Below are 17019 nucleotides of genomic sequence, written 5' to 3'. Positions count from 1 at the left end.
TTTTTGACTGGTGTTTTCAGACTAGGAGTCAGACAATCCATCTGGAAACACTGGTCTGTTGATATCAAGGCCAGGTGTGTTAGCAAACTATCACCAACTCACACATCCAGGAAATACAGATGCGCATTATCATTAAGTTGAAGTCCTGTCTCTGGCCATCTGGTGAAATGTAAGCCCTCCAGAGGGAAATATCTGCCTCTTTAGCTGCTAAATCCTCCACGTTTCTCACCAGCTATTTGCCGAGTATGTCTGCTTACTGTCTGATGTTGAGCTGGTAGCTGTGTTTTTCTGAGAGCCTCTTTACTGGAAGAAAAAAAAAAAGCCACCTGCTGTGGCGTGAAATGACACTGATGAGAGCAGTGATAGTGAACCAAGCAGTAATGAGTGAGTGAGAAAACCCTGAAATACTGAGGAGAAGCAAAAAGGTGATCATTGATTTCTCACCCTTTGGCTCTGTTGATATTTATTCCATTAAAGGATTGTTACTATTGTCCATCCATGACAGAAAATATTTTTTTCAAGATATCCATCTAATTTTTCTGTCCGATGTTATGTCAAACATTTTGTCTCATCCATTCAACATCCTCAAACCGAAAGCTATTTAGGTTTCAAAGAGCAAAAATGCAACATTCAATTGTTATGTTTTCCTTTGACTATGACCAACTCTTGAATTTTTTATATTACTGATAATAATTTTTTGGGGGATTATTGAAAACCCAATTAAATGTCACAGCTCCACACAGTGGTAGTTCAGTGTAATCTTTTTTGATTCAAAATAATAATTATGCAAAATAACAATCACATAAAAAAAGAACAAAGGTTTTTAAGCCTTACAAATGAAATATCAAAAACACTTCTCAGTTTGACAACTAATTTGTTTCTTGCTCTTCCCCATTACTATTACTTTTACTATTACTATTCATTTTGTGAGCATGTAGCAACACCATCTAATCATCTATGGCCAATGGATAATTCTGCTAACATATCAAACGAATCATTGCATAGCTATTCTTGGTTTCTTTTAGTAGCTGTGCACCGATGGATAACAGAAGCCACAGATTGCTTTAATGCCATGAGTGATTTTAGACACAGTTTTATGATATGGAAACTGACTTGCCTTATTTTGTGTGACTAAATTTATATTTATTTGAGCATGGCCAAAACCCTGATTTACTGCTTTACTCAAACACTTATATTTTAATGAAGATGACGCTCCTCCACAAGCTGTCTCTGAAGAATTATCAGGCTTGATGGAATCTCGGTCAGCCTCTGCAGAGGGCGTCAAATTATCAGGGAGTACACCTCATTAGAATTGCTTTCAAAGGCATCTCCCCCTCATCTTTCCACCAAAGCACAGCGTTTGATTAGTTTGTTATATTTCAGCTGTGATACGAGTCTCTCTAATGGAGCTATGATTTTCCTTTCTGCTGCCCCCCCCCCCCCCCCCCCACCACCACCAGCAGCAGCAGCTGATTGTCCTTCCAGAGCTGCAGGGAGCCATCAAGGACCCCCCTGGAGACAGAGAATAACAGGTTATCCTTGAACACGTCTTTCTGTCGCAGCACCAAGTAGGGTGCCTTCAGGCTCCCTGTTATGAATACTGACTGGAAGATGCAGATGGTGGCATGGCACACTCTGACCAGACCCCCCCCCCCCCCCCCCACCCCCATGAAGTCAGCCTCCAAACCAAAGTTGTCATCCCAAACTGAACATGGTGAAAGAAGGAAAACATCTGAATGGAGGGACACCATTTTTGCTTTTGTGATTTCAAACAAATTAAATAAAAACACATCAAGCACATCAGAAATTCAAACTTGTAAATTATATTCACTTTTATTGGTAACTTATCAGACAACATGGGGGAGATTATCATGAAGGAGAAACTGGATTCCATTGTTGAATCGAGTGGCTCTGTTTTTGGCATTGGCAGTAAAGGTCCAGCCCACATTTGAGTAACGTTCAGTAATTCATGTGCCGGTTCTAAACCACCACAGGCATCACTGCTCTTTAGTATTCTGCAATGCAGCCAAGGGCCAACAGCAACAACAATCCAAAGCAATAATCTATTAACATGCGATTTTTAAATTAATCAAATTAAAACCCTTATTGAGTTTCTGTCGCCTGCATTAAGCTTTCAGATAAGCAGCAGACTCATCAGGAACAACATTGAATTTCATATCAGCAGACCTTCATTTTAAGTCTCTTGTTTTTCCAAGATAAATCACACAAAACAAAACAACAAATCCATGCAGTCAAGCTGCAGTGTGAATATGAATGTAGTCCCTGAATGCATGTTTTATATTTAACATTTTCATTTTGTTTTGTTGCCGTCAGTTCGTTTGAATCAAACGCAGCACAGGAACAAAAAAATTGATCTAATGCTGATTAGATGTGTTGTTCTGAGGATAATTAAGCACTTTTTCCAAAACTGCAGCTTAATCTTAACAACCTTTTGGTTTGATTAGAAATACAATATTTCTTCATAATTCTTATTTATATCTCCTGTGTATTTGGTCGGATGTTAACTTTAAATTACTTCCTTATCTCCACCTAAGAATGTCTTAATTAATCACTCATGAAGAGTTAGGCTGTTTTTTTGTTATTCTCACCCATCTAAAATGAACTGAGCTCATCTTGACAGAATTAACAACCCATTGCAGTACTACGGCTAGAGGCAGATGACGTCACAGAAACGCCCCTTCACCGAGACCATAAGGCGCTGTCCCGGGTGCTGAATCTCAAGCCCGGTCAGCGCAACCGCAATCGGAGGGATATGTTTCCACGTGTGTGTGTGTGTGTGCGTGCGCGTGTTGCGTTCAAAGACAAGTGGACTGTGTCGAAAAACGAATGAGAGTTTAGTCAGTTTCCTGAAGTTGGAGAAGACAGCGTCAAAAGAAGAAAAGTTGCTCCTCATGGATCTGCTTCCAGCCCAGGAGGCTGCTAAAATCTACCACACCAACTACGTGAGAAACTCGCGAGCCATCGGCGTCATGTGGGCCGTGTTCACCATCTGCTTCGTCATCATCACCATGGTGGTCTTCATCCAGCCCTTCTGGATCGGGGACAGCGTCGACACGCCGCAGGCCGGCTACTTCGGCCTCTTCCACTACTGCATAGGCAACGCGCTCACCTCGGAGCTCACCTGCAAGGGCAGCGCTCTGGACTTTGGCTCCATCCCGTCGCCGGCCTTCAGGACCGCGATGTTCTTCGTGGGGACCTCCATGCTGCTGATCGTGGGCACGATGGTCTGTTTCAGCCTGTTCTTCTTCTGCAATGCGGGGAACGTCTATAAGATCTGTGCGTGGATGCAGCTGGCCTCAGGTAAAGGAGTGGTCTTCCGTTTAACGATGGCGCCGCTGAGGGTGGAGATAGCGTTTGTTTTTACTGCACGCCTTTTAAAGGTAATCGATTAAATCGATGGAAACTCACTGGAGGTCACGTCGCTACAAAAAGCCCATTTGAAAAGATGGAAAAATCTGTTCCAAAATTATTGCATAATCTGCATTAAAAGCTCTGATATGCAGATCACGTGTTTTTTATGTTAATGCCTTTGATATTACAGACTTTGGTATGTTTTTGAAGTGATCATGAATACATTAGAATTAGAAAAGAAATATGTAACCAAATAAATGTATTTTTTATTTTGTGAGTTCATGCCACATTGATAAATCTTTTGCATGTAATCACACAAATAAAGAATATGTTTTTACATGCCGTCTTTAAAGCACACAATCCACAATCATTTTAAGATCTTTAACAACGTGAAAGTCAAAAGTGTGAAATGATGCCGTGAGATCTGTGCTGTTCATCTGGTCATTAATGATCCTGGAATGGGACACCTGCTCACTTCTCTAATTTCAGCCATCATGTGTGTGTGTTCACACTGGATGTGTTGTTCTTCACTGTGAAGCCAATAAGTGATCATGTTTCAGCCCAGACTCTGACACCTCGAAAGGTGGATTGGGTTACGTTTAACAAGATTGGGTGTTGCTGTGATGATAACTGATCTAAGCATGTATCTGAGACACACAGAGGCACAAGAAACTGACTGTGCTGTGATAGAGGACTGTAGAATTACTGGTAGAAGGAGTTTAAAAAAAAACAGTATAACCAAGAAAAAAGTAAAGTTAAAAGTCTCGTAGAAAAGTAGTTAAATTCAAATCAGATGATACTTTTACAGTGTTGAACATCAAACAGATATTTAAATTAGATTAAACTTCATATTTCAAGTAAATGTGCAGGGAAATTAACCAAATGAAAAAAAAATGGTTTCTACATTAGGTGAGGCAAAAACCCAGAATACATTTTGTGTGATGGGGAGCAGTAAATATGTAGGAACGTTCATCAGTCCATCACGCAAACAGCACCGGTGAGCAACCATTGCTGCCTCACCTTCAGCGAATTAAACCTTATGCTCTTTATGTGTCAGATCATGACTGAGAGCACCGCAGGCTCAAATCCTCCCTAATCATTGTTCATCAAAGTAAGAGCACATGAGGGGTAACTGTTGCAAGGCCCATCTCAGCATCCCTCTTACCCTGCAGCCGCGTTGATGATGATGGGCTGCTTGATCTACCCAGACGGATGGGACTCTCCTGAGGTGAAGAGGATGTGTGGCCAGAGGACGAATAAGTACAGCCTGGGGAACTGCACCGTGCGCTGGGCTTACATCCTGGCCATCATTAGCATCTTAGACGCCCTCCTTCTGGCATTTCTGTCTTTCACTCTGGGCAACCGGCAAGACAATCTGCTGCCGGAGGACTTTGAGGTGGAGGGAGCAGGTGAGACGTATAATTCAAACTGATGAATTCTGCAGGATGAAGTCACAGCAGGCAAGTCATAAATGTTTTGAGACCAAGTTGAAAACTACGCCAGGAAATTAAAACTGCAGGGGCTTAATGGTGTAAAAAAGCAATTATTTTATTTTGTATGTGGCAATTTCAGTGTTCTGTCAAAAAAAAAAAAAAAAAATTATTAATGCTGACTTTTCTGAATGACCAAATATTATTTGACACAGGCTAACAATATGATCTGAAGGACAACTTAATGTTTTAATTCACATCTTTCAGTCATTTTACTGCTTCATCAGATTATCTCATCTAAATTTAATTCATTTTAAGCAAGAGTTAATGAATGTAATACTATTGACAATTGTAGATAGAGATTTACCAACACATCAGTATATATATATATATAGTATACCGTTGCCATAGGTTGGAGTTTTTCTGTATATTGTAAACCTTTTCAAATTAAGAATTTGGCCCACTGATAATCCACTGGATATGTTGTTAATAATATAACGTTATATTAGAGGTTTATGTGGTTATTAAACTAGAACACTTGGACTTCAGATTGGATGTTATTGAACCAGTACTAAATTTAGATACTGTCCAACAAAAACTAGTGTATCATTATAAAAATAAAAATAAAGTTCAGCAGTGCTTTCTCTCGTTTACAGAAAACCCCGGATGAACACAGACGTTGAGGACCAATGTGGTGCTTGCTTATCATCCTTTAGCATCATGAAGACATTTGGATCAAACTCAACTGCCTTTCTTCACGATTTCATATCTGTGGCCATGGATGGCAAGTTTGAAGTTGGCAATTTTATTTTTTCCCTCTTTCATAAATTTGCCAAAAGCAGATATCGTCATCTGTAAAATTACACCCAAGAGAAATGAAATTGACAGTGAATTTGTATTGTATGAACATCTCCTTTATTGTATGGTGCTGTATCATTTTGTAAATCCACAGCTCGTATAAAGTCTATATGTTCTGGAATCTAACGTTGGAAAGGCTCTTTTATTAAGGTCTCAACAGCTACCTAGGTTACCTTGATATGACCAATTTGTGACACCATTATATAACATCAGATCTCACTATTTCCAAGAGAAAATGTGACACTGAACAGTTGGCCATACATTCAGTTGAGTTCGAACACTTCTTCCACACACTTTATTAAGCACAGCTATCAAGCTAAATTGTTTCAGCTAAGATAAGATGTTAAAAACTGTACATAACTATAATATACATAAAGGCAAACTCTTTGGTACAGATATATACAGTTTATTTCCACTTCTTTCCTTAAACATTAAAACATACCATCTTGTCAAAGCACTGGATTCCTGAATTGTAGTAGGGGGTGTACACGATTACCAGCCTCCCGTGAGAACTAGCCATCTCATTTATTAGAATTACCTAACCACACCAAGCAACAAGTGATGACAAGATTTGTTATGGCTAAACAATATGGTCAACATATCAGACAGTGGATGTTTCAGTAAGGAACTGAAGAGTCTGTCTGAAGAAATGCCATTACCACAATCAGTGTGAATGTCTCCCCCATGAGCAACGTCCTATGTCTAATTTACAAATGCAAAATATATAACCTTACATGTTTAATAGAAGACAATATTTCCTTACAAACAAAAACTATGACAATGCATGTGAAAAGAAGTTACAGGGACAAAATGAACAATAAAAGCTACACACCCTTGATTTGTTTGGGTTTTAGTGCAGGAGAGTAACAAACAAGGATGAGTCACTAACAGTACAAGAACAGGTTTGCTAAGATGGTTGGGTGAATGGAGAACAGCAGTTAGAGCCAAGATGACCCGCAAAGTAATTTAAAATCCACTGGATACCTGACACCATGCCACTGAGAGCCAACCAAGAACCCATGAATGGAAAGCAAACACACAAAGAAGCATTAGTTCCATAATAAAACACAAGATATCCAAAATAATACAAAAACAAAAAGAGAAAAAATAAATATTTGTCTGATAAGCCCAAACTGGAAAGTGATCTGTTGCAGTCTCTGGAGAGTAGGAGGGGAACGTAGGTGCAGTGGGTCACCACTAGGGGGCGATCCAGGGGTGGCGCAAGCACTCAGCAGCTGTGGCTCTCTTCTCTGGAATCAATTCCATCATGGGGATCAGAAAGTCGGCGAAGCACTCCGCTTCCTCTCGGGGCCACTCGTACTTGTCGACCAGCACCTCCAGCAGGCCCCACGGCTTCAATTTAGTGATGTGTTTCAAGTCACCTGCAGACAAACCAGGGTTCCATGTCAGAGGGCCAAACGTTCCATTTGTGTAAAAGTCACTAAAATGTCAGAATTCAATTTGTTAAAATGTACTTAAAACTCTATACATTTCCACAAACATTTAAATTCATGAATTTACGATGCATTTACAAACGCGCATTCATTTCGAATGGTAACATTACAGGCATTTTCAACAACTTGCATAAGTCTAAGGCTGGTTCTCCGACAAGATCGTAACAGGTCAAGAACCCTTCTCTACTCGGGACACGCATTTTTATTATTACCTTTCTTGGTGAAAAAATCCTTGGAATATTTGCCGGTCATTATGAGTTTGCGTGGGACACTCCCCAGCAGCTCAATGATCAGCGCTATATGGTCTAGGTGAGGAGCAAAAGGAAGACAGAGGAGACAAACAACAGTTTGGTCAGACAGGGTACCGGTCACAGGCCCACTCCGGGTGCGGGGGTGGAGGGTTCAGAAGGGGAGTGGTCGGCTGATGCCAGCTTCAAATCAAATCCCCTCAAACATGACCATCGGTGGGGTTACTTTGCAAGAATAAAGAGCACTTTTTGATGTCATAAAAGCTTTATTTTTTAATAAACTGTATAAGTATCCTTCCAATGTTCAACTTTAAAAAGTTGTGAGGATTCTCTCTACAGGGATAAATACTGCATCACAAGTTGAGCCAAGGAGGTTCAAGAAAACAGAACCCTGACCAATGACTCTTTGGCAGAACTACTGAACTTGAATCAATGTCTGTTCAAACACATTTTATTGATTTGGGTTCAATATTTTGACACCTGGCCTGATCGTGCAGACAGGAACATCCCACCTGCGTCCTCCATCCACTGTTCCCAGAGTGGAACCAGAGACAGAGGGGCGGCGTACCTCTCCTGCTGAAGTATTTCTGTGAGTATTTCCCACTCACATCCCTCGCCACTATGTGGCGAGGGATTTTTACCAAGCAACTCAATAAAGAGGGCAAGATGGTCTGGAAACAAACCACAACAACGGTGGACAGGACAGAAGGTCGGAGCAAAAGAGAGAAGGACGTGGGAGAGGCAATGATGACAGGTTTTGTATGAGAAGAAGCGCATGTATGAGCAGCCCATATTAATTCAGGTTAAAAACACTGAACACACGTACTCCATTCTCATAAAGGAAAGCTCGCTACGGAAAGAATCGGAATGGAAATGAGACTTACAGAAGAGCAGAAAAATAATAATACATACGGACTAGAATCTATACAGCGAGTTGTGGTGAAGGAAAAGTGACAATTTCTAATTAATAAACCACAAATGAGGCTCTAGAAGGATATGACAGATTTGTGCATTGTATGATGAAGAGGTGATTAGTGAGCAGCACATGCTTGACTTGCTGCAACTGAATCAAGTCAGCGCAAAAGCCTCGAGTTAAGCAGCAAAGCCAACGTCAAAACACAGACCAGAGGGAAGCAAACGAGAAAAGGTCAACAGCGAATGAGGAAATCAAATTTATAAAAAGACGTGACGTGGTTTGGGCTGTTAGAGAGGAAATAAACGCAGGAATGTTGGTACCTCATTTAAGTGTTCAGTGAAATCTGAGCAAAGTGCACTGCATCCTATTCTGCAAACTCGCATAGCTTACTGTGAAACCTTTTATTGTAAATAATTCACAATGGCAGTAAAAGACGATGAAGTACAGTAAGTGTCGCCGCTCCGCTTGGTGAGAAATGGTAAAGGTTTACCACAAACACAAAACATTGGGTTTAAAACACTGCCGTTTATAAATATAGCATGCAAGATCTATGCTGTCCAGTTCTAACTAGATAAACAGAGAACTGACAGGAACACAACGTCTTGGCAGTACCTTCATCTCTGGAATAATCCTCTCCAGAATGCGGTTCAAACAAGTATTCCCCTGTGGCAAGCTCAAAGGCCTGAGGAGACAAAAAAAAAAATGCTCATAAACACAAAACACCCAGGCAGCAGATGGAAATATTCTCTCACACCACTTGCCATGCGATCGTTAGTCAAAAATGTAATCTCTCACCATGCAGGCTGTGCTCCATATATCAGCCGGTGTGCTGTATCCAGTACCGATGAGTACCTCCAAAGACCGGTACTGCCGTGTCTGGATGTCTTCTGTAAAGTGCTTAAGCTAACAGAAGATAAAGAAGCAAATGGCAGAAAAAATACATTAAACTAGAAAAGCACTCAGAGCACAGACCTCCGCCAAGCAGCTCATTCCCTTCGTAATTGGATTTAGACCGTCCACATGGTGATCTGGATCATCAAAAGGTTCTAAATTGTTCTTGCTATCTTTATACACCAACCATGAAAAGTGAATCGGGGTTTATTTTGATATTTTTAACTGATTTTTGAATCCGTAAATGGAGTTTTCAATGTAACAATTTAGTGTTTTTTTCCTGACCTCATTTTGGATCCGATCCAGATGAATTTCGGTGGTGAGATAGAGGCCCCCCACCCTACATGACTGTCAAAATCCATAAACAGCAACCGAGATATTGAGGAACAAATTTTGAAACTGAATTGTCTGCAATGTTACCTAAAAATTCAAAGTGATCCAGACTCCAGGATCATCACCCAAATTTAATTATCTGGTTCCTGGTAACATTCCCAACATTTCCTGAAAATGTCATCCAGATCCGTCTAGAACTTCCGAGTCATTTTGCTAGCAGTCAAACAGCCGAAAACTTAATCTCCTCAGCAGAGGTAATAATAGAAAATAGAAAATATGTGCGCGAGGACACAGATTTCCCACAACTGGGGAAGAAAAGCCTATTTTGGGATGTTTTTTATACATTATAGACTGAGGACAATCACAGCGATAAAGCAATGCACTTTTAACAGTACATCTGATGTCTTCAGTCATTTATAAAATCGGGAAAAAAAAATTAACTTAAAAAAAAACATTTTAGGCTAAATCGCCCAGCCCTACCTCGAATATGAAAAATTCAATTGAAAAAATCTCAAACAGGACTGATTTAATCCTTTCTGTATTGGGAGCCTGATGACAGGCCATTGTCCAGATACTCACCACCCAGCAGGCATTTCCCAGGTCTGCAATCTTGACCTTGATCTGATCTGCATTGAGTGGCTCAAGGGGATTAACCAGCAGGGATCCTGCTGTTAGCTTGCCTACATCAGAGCAGAGACATAGATAAACTAAACATCGAATGAAAAAGTGTCTCATGATGCATTTAAAGTCAATATGGAAAGCCTTTATTTTTAACACAGCCTAGAAATAGCAAGCAGCTCCGACACAATCTCTTTGTCGTCACTACAGACTGACCGTTTCCCAGATGCTCCTCTGTTGCGTATTGACTGTCGGAGCCATTCTTTTCCAGCTCCTGCAAAATGTTTTGCTCCAGCTCTCCCTCTTCTAGCCCAGCAGGTGGATGTCTCTCAGTGGCTTCGCTGCTGTGAACATCCCTGCCCTCAATATCAGTGTCTATATCCTTGAAATTTGGACGCTCCCCACCGTTGCAGACAGGCTGAACCGGAGACTTCTTGTGTTGCGCCTCCCCATCGCCACAGTTCCCCGTGGGCTCTGCGTTTCCATTGTGCTGGTCGTCTCCGCTCCAGTGAGACTCCTCCTGGTCCACCTCCACATGGCCATTACAGTTGATCGCCAACAGCCCTTCTGACCCGGCTCGAGTAAGATCTGCATTTGCACTGCTCTCTGAAAGTAAGACAAATTAGAGTGTGTGTGTGTGTGGGGGGGGGGGGGGGGGGGTTAAACGGTATACAACTATTAAAGAAGCTTAACAAAATCAAGATTTGACCATGGGTTCTTACCTTCAGTTTCCTCATTTCCTTGAATTTGCTCCTGCAGAGACACATCTCTGAGAGGAGCACAGACCCGTCCCTTTGGAGACTCTGGGTCCTCATATTCGTCGTCTTCCTCCTCCCGTGTCTCTGTGGTCTTGTCCATTTCTTCCAGGTCCAAGATGCACTTTTCCAGCAGCTCTGCCTGGCGTTTCTGCTTCTTTTTTAACTTTTTCTTTTTGTTTTTAGACATTTTTACTACCTGTCAGAGACGAGCAGAACAAATGTAGGTCTCAAGGACTGTTGAAAATGTGGGAGGCTGACATCTTAAGCAAAAAATGGAAATCAAAGTGTACCTGTTTTGGAGCAGGTGCCGTGCTTACTGAAAAGAGAATATCAGATGAATACAAACTGAGCTCATGAATACACACACGTGAATGTGCGGGCGTTTCATACTTGCTGAACCGGAGGGAGGAGGCGCCCCAGCCCTTTGCCACTCTGTAGCTTCTGCAGCAAGCTTCCGGACATAAGGTTCATCAACACTCATCAGGATATTCTCCGGCTTGATGTCTGTGTGGATGATCTGACACTTTGTGTGCAGGTAGTCCAGGCCTTGGAGAACCTGTGTGATTAATGATTGCACGCATATCAAAGTTAAACTGCAGATTTCAGCTATACCGTCATCATAACTTGCCCTCTTCAATAGCATTTATTCTCTTTTCTCTTACATCTGAAAGCAAATCTAGGCAATGAACAAACTACAGTATTTAAAAATGCCCCCCCCCCCCCCCTCACAGACGTTCCTGCCACAATGTGTCACGTAATAAGTATGCATGTTTGGCTTGCTCATGTTTAATCATCAGAAATGAATCTGCCCTCACTAGTTTCTCCCAGTCAGACAGCCTGGAGGCTTACCTGGCTCTGGCTCATCAGGCAGTAAGTCAGGCGTCAACAAGCAGTGTAAACTCTGAATGTCTTGTGTTACCTGTCTTAAGATGCTCTTCACACATGGCAGAGGCAGCCCTTGGTAGTTGGATTTAATAATCCACTTTAATAAGTGATGCCCCAACACCTCGAACACCATGCAAACATCTGAAGCCCGCAGCAGTTAAGATACCAACAATGTTACGTTGAAGTAAATTCAAATTGATCAAAAGAAAAAATCAACTGGTAGAAAAGCATTTTACAAAATGTAGAGGCCCTGGAATTATTTAAATGCATGAGAGTTTTATAGAGAGGGCAGGTTACAGGAGTGCAACACAACAGTGTCTCACATTGCAGCTACAGTAATCTCTGTGGCACTCGGGGATCTTAGTCTGCAAAGTATTGTGATAGGGGAACAAACAAAGGCCCATTGTGCACACCCATCACCTGTCTGTTACTTGGTAGTTTTATGAAGCTAAATATGACCTCGTGGGAGGAATAATCATTTCTTCTGACAGAGACATTTGAGTCTTTCCAGCAGTAGCCGAACAAATCAGAGTCACAAAACACACCAGGGAGCTATATGCGGTTGTAAAAGATACGAGTCCCGTTAACACCAGAGATCTTGAAGTCATCCAGAAGCTGGACAACCATTTCCCTGTTGGGATCGTTGGGGTCAGAGTTCCTTACCTAGGGACGAAGAAGGAACAACAACATACATGATTAGCATGTTTCACAATTTATAATTGCAACTCATACAATCTACTTTGAGCGATGAAGCCAGCTACCCACAGATCTCAGGAGTTTGATCTCATCCACTGCCGTCTCCGTGTAGTGCTCCGCACTCTTCACCACCTTCATTGCAACAAACCTCTTCGCCCTACAATCGCATATAAAGTGCATTTGTTAAAAGAAGCACAGTAAGAATTTCCCACAACGCCACCTCACAGTAGTGATTCACAATATTGTAATAAAAACAGTATGACAATATGCAGCAAATTCTTTCATACTGGATATCCCAAGCGAGCCACACGGTGGAGAAGTGTCCCCAGCCCAGTTTCCGGATAACATGGTATTTGCCATTGTAGAGATCTCCTACTTTCACATGGTGGTATCCGCCTGGACGTGAAGAAAGCACACGTTGATTAGATCAGCCGTCCATAATTCATTGCAGCCTGACTAAAGCAATATTCCGTTTAGTCAACCTGCTATAAAGCACAGTAACTGGGTCACTTTTGTTCAATTGAACCAAACAGACTGGAATGAGGAACTTTTTCTATATTGCGAGTCATTCAAATTCATCATTCATCAGACCATCTGGTTATTCCCGAAAAGTGGGGGGTAAAAAAATTCACCTTTGCAGTAGTCATTAGGATCCTCCTGCTCCTCATCATCAGAACCGAGAATCTCTTCCGTTTCCTCTGGTTCCTGGGGCAACGCTTCTAGCGGGGGCTGCTGTCGAGTTCTGGGATTGGCCGGCTGCCTGCATGAACACGCCAACCATCATGAATGTCATTTGTCCCTGATATCTTTATAGTTAGCTTCAGGAAAACACCAACAGCACCTGTTAACAATAACCTGTCTGTCAATTATCGACTGAGATGCATCCCTATTTAATAATTTACGAAAGGTAACAGAATTAACTACTCCAGCAGAGTGTGCAAACGGCTAACCTTCTTATCCATAACTTAACCCACACCCAAATCCTGCCTAATGCTTTACAGACAACTAATCCCGAGACAAAACAACAGCGCGGCCGTGAGCGAGAGCGACGTCCAGGACAGGCTGTTCATTTATATCATGTGAGAATAACATTGCTGTGTCTTGGCTGGGCTTTGGCATCAACAATGAATCGCCTTGTAAAGTTTTGTTAATGTTTAACCACTTGAATTTAATGCTAAACCCATGTTAAGCACCATTTAGAATGTTACTTCCTGTTATTTGCCCTGAACTTTATTAGCTCAGACATATAAGAAATATTCAAATATCAGTCAATACATCCATCCATTTTCTTCCGCTTTTCAGGTCACTGGATTTGCTGGAGCCTGCAGGAGAGAGGCGGGGTCCACCCCGAATGCATCGCTAGTGCGGCGCGGGGCCACAGAGACACAAACAACCACTCACCCACACACTCATACACTACGGACAAGTTAGAATAATCAGCTAACCTAAATGACATGTTTTTGAACCGGAGAAAACCAACGCAGACACGGGGAGAACATGCAAACTCCACACAGATAAGATTTGAACCCATTACCTTCTTGTTGAGAAAAATTAACATGAAAAATTACAACATATAAACAAAAATTATCTATAAATACAAAGTAAAAAAAAAAAAAAAAATACAAAGCAAAATTGGTCCAAAAAGTTTTAAATGGAGAACGGCGTATTCTGGACAAACGCAATGTCATTTTAAAGATAAACAAACCACATAGACATGAACAGCCTGATCTTACTTCTTCCACAGAGATTAGTGCTGCTCATCGCCATGGGAGCCAAGGGGATGACATCACATGCAAATAAGATTCCTAAACTGATCTGTAGCGTCTCACAAATGGACTGCTGCTGTCCACATAATCGACAACCAAGTTAATCATGCTTGATATGGTAACTACAAGCAGAGAGGTTTTATTGTGTTTGTACAGGAATTACAGAAACACGCCACTTTATTTATCCTGCTACTAAAATCTGAAATTATTTGCTGCCCTTGCATTATTGTAATTAGTAACAATGATCTCATTTTGATCTGGTCACAGTTTTTAATTTTCTATCAAATACTGAAAGCAGGAAGGAAATGAATATTATTACTTGGATGCAGAGACAGACAACTAAAATCAATCACATGTCACGGCAATTAAATAACAGAGCTATGCTAATTTTAGATCGGTGTGCCAATATTCTATTTATTTATTTGCCGACAATCACAGTGGATGTGAAGGCGATCGCGCTTCTGCGTTTTCTTCTTTATGTATATTGCTGCAAATAGCTTGTTTGAATTTCTGCCCTCTGCAAAGTCCTCAAAGGTGTTTAATGTTCTTCTATGCATATTGCTCAGCATGCAATGGAACCATAATGTTATATTTAGTTTCCCTGCGATGTATGATACGAATGAATGCACAATGGTCACGCCCGTTTAATACATAAAGATAAAACTGCCAATAGAAGCAAGTATCTGCATAACCCCTTTCTTCCAGCCAAACGCCTTTCTTCGGAGGACTGATGCGGGCTTCTTCATTTTCTGCTTTTAAATATAGCACAGGCTGTTATGCAACGCTCCAGAGGATTCCACCGATGGCGTGATTAGTACATTTCAGGCACACGAAAACAATCAGGACCGGACATCAATGCTTGCGTAGTTTATTTTGACCCATATATGTTGCATTAATAATGCATCAATAATGGAAAGCTAACTGTATTTGGATTGCTCACAGCCTTGTATCATAATGAAATTACTGCCTAAATGATTTCTGCTACTGACTTTATTTGAACCCCACTCAAAAGTGGAACGCCAAAGACACCGGTCCAAATGTAGTTCCCGTCATTTATCCTAAGGACATGCACAGACCAAAATAAATGTACGAGTAAAAACATGCTGTGAAGGCCGTTAGGGCGTTTCCACATTTAAACGTGACCCTCAACAGACAACACGTCGGACAGAAACTAACAAGAACTTCCCACCGAGAACCAGTGACAAGATGAATGTCTTGTGGGATGTAAAGAGAAGAGACTTGTAGCTGCGGAAAGAAAGCTTACTTTTTACTGGTTTTCTTTGCTTTTGCCCTCTTTTTCCTCGCCTGGAGTGCAAGAACTGTCAGAAAACACACACAGCCAGATTGTTTTGTTATCATACGTGTTTTCCATTTGATAACTCTGGACAATAAAAGGCTTAGATAAGGGAATACGTGCAACAGACACAACATGCAGAACAGAAACATACACGACGCACTACACCTCCCGACTTGCATAACACTCTATGTGATTTAATCCCGACTGCCACACACCTAGTTTGACATCGGAACCCATCTAGTAACATCACCAAGTGAATTAAACGTTCACGTAAAACACTGTAACGAGTTAATTACTCATGTGGAGAACTTGATGGCGAATGCAGCAACGCTAACTAGTCAGCGTTAATAATAATAATCTGTGCTGTGTTAACCGGAGAGATCTGGAGAGTTAAAAAAAAAAAAAGAAGAAGAAGCTAGTCCTGGTTAATCCTGGCTTGCCCTACGAAGCTAATGCTACAGCTAATGTCTAGAAAGCTAGCGTAGCTCAACACTTGGACGTGACAGACGGGTTCAATTAAACCGCCATCTAAAATATATGTTGAGTTTACATTTCTGACTGCTGTGGAATATTAACCGCAGTGGCGACACACACTCGGTGTGATATTAAACATGTAGAGCACAGCGTTTACCTTTTCTCTCCATGTTGGCTGGATTCGTAGCCTAGCCTTTAGCTACACCGCCAGTGCGATCGAACGTTCCGCGCATGCGCACTGGTGGCGTGTGTCTCTGAAGCGGCGCTTCGCCAGTGACGTCCTGACCTCGGCACTGGAGCCACGTTTTAATGTTTTCACCAGCTTGAATGAATAGTAAACGTTTGACAAGGCTTGTGATATCTAAACATCTGTCTAAACATAATTTCTTATAATATATACTAAATATAATTAGTAGGAAATTAAAAATATCAGCATGTCTATGTAAAGTCTAAGAAAAATGCTATGGAAATAATTACATCGCTGCTGTCCTCTTGCTAGTCATTCACATCAATTAATTTATGCATTCTCAAGTGAAATGGCAGACTGGCACTGCTTATGCTCAACAACAACAAAAAAAGACCAGTAGAATGGAATCGCAACCAACGTTCCCTCTAAGGTGCGCTCGTGCGTAATTACGCACAGCTGATACGGTCTTCGCGCAGCGAAAATCTACATTGCGCACAAAATAAAATCCAACCTAAAATGAAAATAACATAAACACGTAAAAATTCATTCCGTGCTATTTTCCACTGAGTCAGTGAGTGACCGGTGACTGGCTGCTCCGGCTAATGATGAGATTCACATGTTTTTACGCAGGTTATAAACTGTGTCTTGCAGACAAGGAGTTCCAGGATTCTCGCGGGACCACAGCACACACATCCTTTGCCTGTTCATTTTATGTTTCATTTGTTGACTTTTATGTTATTTATTTTTATACTATTGTGCACTTTGATATTTGCTTACAAATGCAAAGTGCGTTTAAAATGTATTATTATGGTGTTGTCCAAGGGACTGCTCAGGGA

At 41.3% G+C, this 17019-nt stretch overlaps 2 protein-coding genes across 2 annotated transcripts; one reads left to right on the top strand and one right to left on the bottom strand.

The window, feature by feature from the left end:
* The first annotated feature begins 2912 nt into the window (after window positions 1-2912).
* On the top strand, window positions 2913-4804 carry lhfpl5b (LHFPL tetraspan subfamily member 5b). Its single transcript, XM_068752708.1, has 2 exons — window positions 2913-3321; window positions 4545-4804. Exons 1-2 carry the CDS (start codon window positions 2913-2915, stop codon window positions 4802-4804), a joined length of 669 nt encoding a protein of 222 aa, XP_068608809.1.
* A 904-nt stretch (window positions 4805-5708) lies between these two features.
* Window positions 5709-16166, bottom strand: srpk1a (SRSF protein kinase 1a). The gene is given in 18 exon segments (XM_068743976.1): window positions 5709-7042; window positions 7327-7419; window positions 7931-8000; window positions 8002-8033; window positions 8891-8960; window positions 9074-9181; window positions 10082-10182; window positions 10337-10726; window positions 10843-11074; window positions 11169-11194; window positions 11269-11434; window positions 11798-11904; window positions 12339-12426; window positions 12529-12616; window positions 12747-12855; window positions 13092-13219; window positions 15490-15544; window positions 16154-16166. Coding segments are annotated over 18 exon segments (2061 nt in total). The 3' UTR covers window positions 5709-6857.
* Window positions 16167-17019: the final 853 nt, after the last annotated feature.

This window comes from Brachionichthys hirsutus, chromosome 2 (genome assembly GCF_040956055.1).
Source record: "Brachionichthys hirsutus isolate HB-005 chromosome 2, CSIRO-AGI_Bhir_v1, whole genome shotgun sequence".
Classification (NCBI taxonomy): domain Eukaryota; kingdom Metazoa; phylum Chordata; class Actinopteri; order Lophiiformes; family Brachionichthyidae; genus Brachionichthys; species Brachionichthys hirsutus.
The sequence above is the reverse complement of the archived record's forward strand: the minus strand, read 5'-3'. Positions and strand labels throughout refer to the sequence as shown.